At 54.6% G+C, this 2313-nt stretch overlaps 1 protein-coding gene across 1 annotated transcript; it reads right to left on the bottom strand.

Annotated features, from left to right (window-relative positions):
• Positions 1-230: 230 nt before the first annotated feature.
• Positions 231-2313, bottom strand: Inhbe (inhibin subunit beta E). Its single transcript, XM_031349940.1, has 2 exons — positions 1820-2313; positions 231-1595 (listed from the first exon to the last, which is right to left on the bottom strand). Exons 1-2 carry the CDS (start codon positions 2115-2117, stop codon positions 841-843), a joined length of 1053 nt encoding a protein of 350 aa, XP_031205800.1. The 5' UTR covers positions 2118-2313; the 3' UTR covers positions 231-840.

Consider the following 2313-nt stretch of genomic DNA (forward strand, 5'->3'; position numbering starts at 1 on the left):
GGAGGGAGGGAGAGAGGGAGAGAGGAAGAGAGGGAGAGAGGGAGAGAGGAAGGGAGGGAGAGAGGGAAAGAGGGAGAGAGGAAGAGAGGGAGAGAGGAAGGGAGAGAGGGAGAGAGAGAAAATAGCTTCAAAGACCCCTGAGAAGGCCCCAGAGACCTGCTGGAGCACAGATGTCCCCAGACCACACTTTGCTTCTGGCCCAATTTAGCAACCCCTTACACAACTCTTGGTTGCTTTTCTTTCTCGTTTTTATTAAGAAAATATAAAATGTATGTCATCCACGTGGGTCCTGTCCTCGAGGGGAAGCCCGAGAACTTACGGGTTCAGTACTCCTTTTTACTGACTCTCAATTCCAGGGACTCCTAACACCCCTCCCTTCTCAGGGCCTGCTCATCTTCCTCTTGGCCTTCCTATTTTCCCTGTTTTTAGCCTGGATGTTTGTCTTTTCCTAATCTGCCCATCCTCCTCCTTCCTCCTAAATTACTTGAGGAACTTCTTTCTCGGGAGAGACTAAGTAGTTTTCCGCGGTCTTCTTTCCCTCCCACGGCATCCCCTGCTGTCCTGGAAGAGGGCTTGCTGTAGAAAATGGTGCTGTCCAGGCAGTCCCTTAAAGGAAACGCTTTACCCATCTGTCCACATTTGAAACAGCCTGAAATAGGCCAGAATCTGGGACAAGAAAACACCCATTTAAGTTCCATAGGGGTCAAACCCAGGCATACTGCTACACAGTTTGTTGGGTGTCAGTACGGATCTGGAACTCCCACTTCCAGACACAGGACTCTTGCTTGGGAACCCCCAACTTGAACCTTGAACTTCACCCAGAACCTTCAGGTCCTCTTGTTAACTGCAGCCACAGGCCTCTACTACCATGTCTGGCACATCGGTCTTGACCACATTGCCATTATGGTCAAGGTAGAGGAGGGAGAGAGGCCTTCGCGCAGTGGGGACACAGCAGGAAGAACCCGCAGGCCAAGGGTTGTTGGCTTTCAGGAGGCTAAAGACTGCAGAATGGAAGGAGGCAGCAATGCCAGGGCTGCCAGCCAGGTGGGGCGGGCACTGCCCACTGCAGTAATTCAGTTGGTATCCCTCCGGCTGCAGGATCCAGTCTCGCCACCCCAGTTCCTGGAAGTCGACATAGTGGTCTCGCCTACAGCATAAGGGGGTCTCAGGCTCACAGGTGGGAGTCCTCCTCCTGGCCCGGCCTGCTCCGGGTTCATTAGCTCGGATCTTAAGTTCTAAGAAGGGACGCTGCTGTCCCGCTGTGTCCAAGAGCAGACGGGGCAGTCCCGCAGAAGTGCTGTTACGGTCTAGGGGTCTGAATTCCAGTTGGAGCTTCATGATTCCAGACTCCTCACTCCGCAAGCCGCTAGAGGGCAGAGTCAGGGCGTGCCAGCCAGAGGAAGTGGTTTGGTGCTCAGCTAGGAAGGTGCGGAATCCTCGGCACCTCGTGGTGCCACAACGGAAGATCCTCAGATACAGGGTTCCCGGAAAAGAGGGGGGCACATGCAGCCAGAGGCGGGCATGGTACAGGTGGTGGGACCAAAGAGGGGACAGCTGGAAGGCGAGCATGGAGCGGTAGGTTGAAGTGGATTTGTCTGCTCAAACGACAAAACAAAAACAAAAACAAAAAACGTGAACAGAGGCAAAGCTTCTTTCTGACACTCGGCCATCCTGCCCAATCGTCCCTCACACAGACCTCTGCAAAGGGCCTGGATTGCCTGTGTCCCCAGCTCTTCTTTTTCTTGCCACACCCATGCCCCCTCCCTTGCAGGCCTCTCCTTCTGTCTCCCTTTCCCCCGATTCTCTCCCCCTCACCCACCTATGATGGTAGCAAAGCTGATGACTTTCTCTCGGTTGCCAGGAACCATGCTCCTGGGCTGCAGTCTCCGGAGGGCTCTGGTCAGTGCTGCCTGGGGCAGAGGGCGAGTAATTCTGGGACGGCTGGTCAGGTGCAGCCCCTGCAGGATTTGCTGCTTGGCTAGCTCTAGGACCAGAGTGCGTTCTCCTTGGGGTGCCAGTGTTGACCCCCCACAGGACGGGCACGCAGATCTTGTACTCTGCACCCACACCAATGCCCACAGCAGCACTGGCCAGAGCTGGACCTTTGAAAGCCCCATGCTCCAAAGTAGATGGCTCTGAGCTGAGAACCTCGGATGGATGGCAGTTTTATGAGTCTGATTTCCCAAAGAGGATGCAGCAGCAGTAGCAGCAGCAGCAGCAGCAGCACACCAGTGTCACAACTACCCTTGACAAAGGGCAGACCCAGCTACTTGTCTTCGAAAGCCTGGGACTCAGGAAAATTGAGAGTAGATC

Source organism: Mastomys coucha, unplaced genomic scaffold, assembly GCF_008632895.1.
Source record: "Mastomys coucha isolate ucsf_1 unplaced genomic scaffold, UCSF_Mcou_1 pScaffold4, whole genome shotgun sequence".
NCBI lineage: Eukaryota > Metazoa > Chordata > Mammalia > Rodentia > Muridae > Mastomys > Mastomys coucha.

Coding starts and splice junctions, on each gene's coding strand:
- Inhbe (XM_031349940.1), bottom strand. CDS start 2,117: ATGGGGCTTTCAAAGGTCCAGCTCTGGCCAGTGCTGCTGTGGGCATTG. Junction 1,596..1,819: donor CAGCTTTGCTACCATCATAG/GTGGGTGAGGGG, acceptor TCGTTTGAGCAG/ACAAATCCACTTCAACCTAC.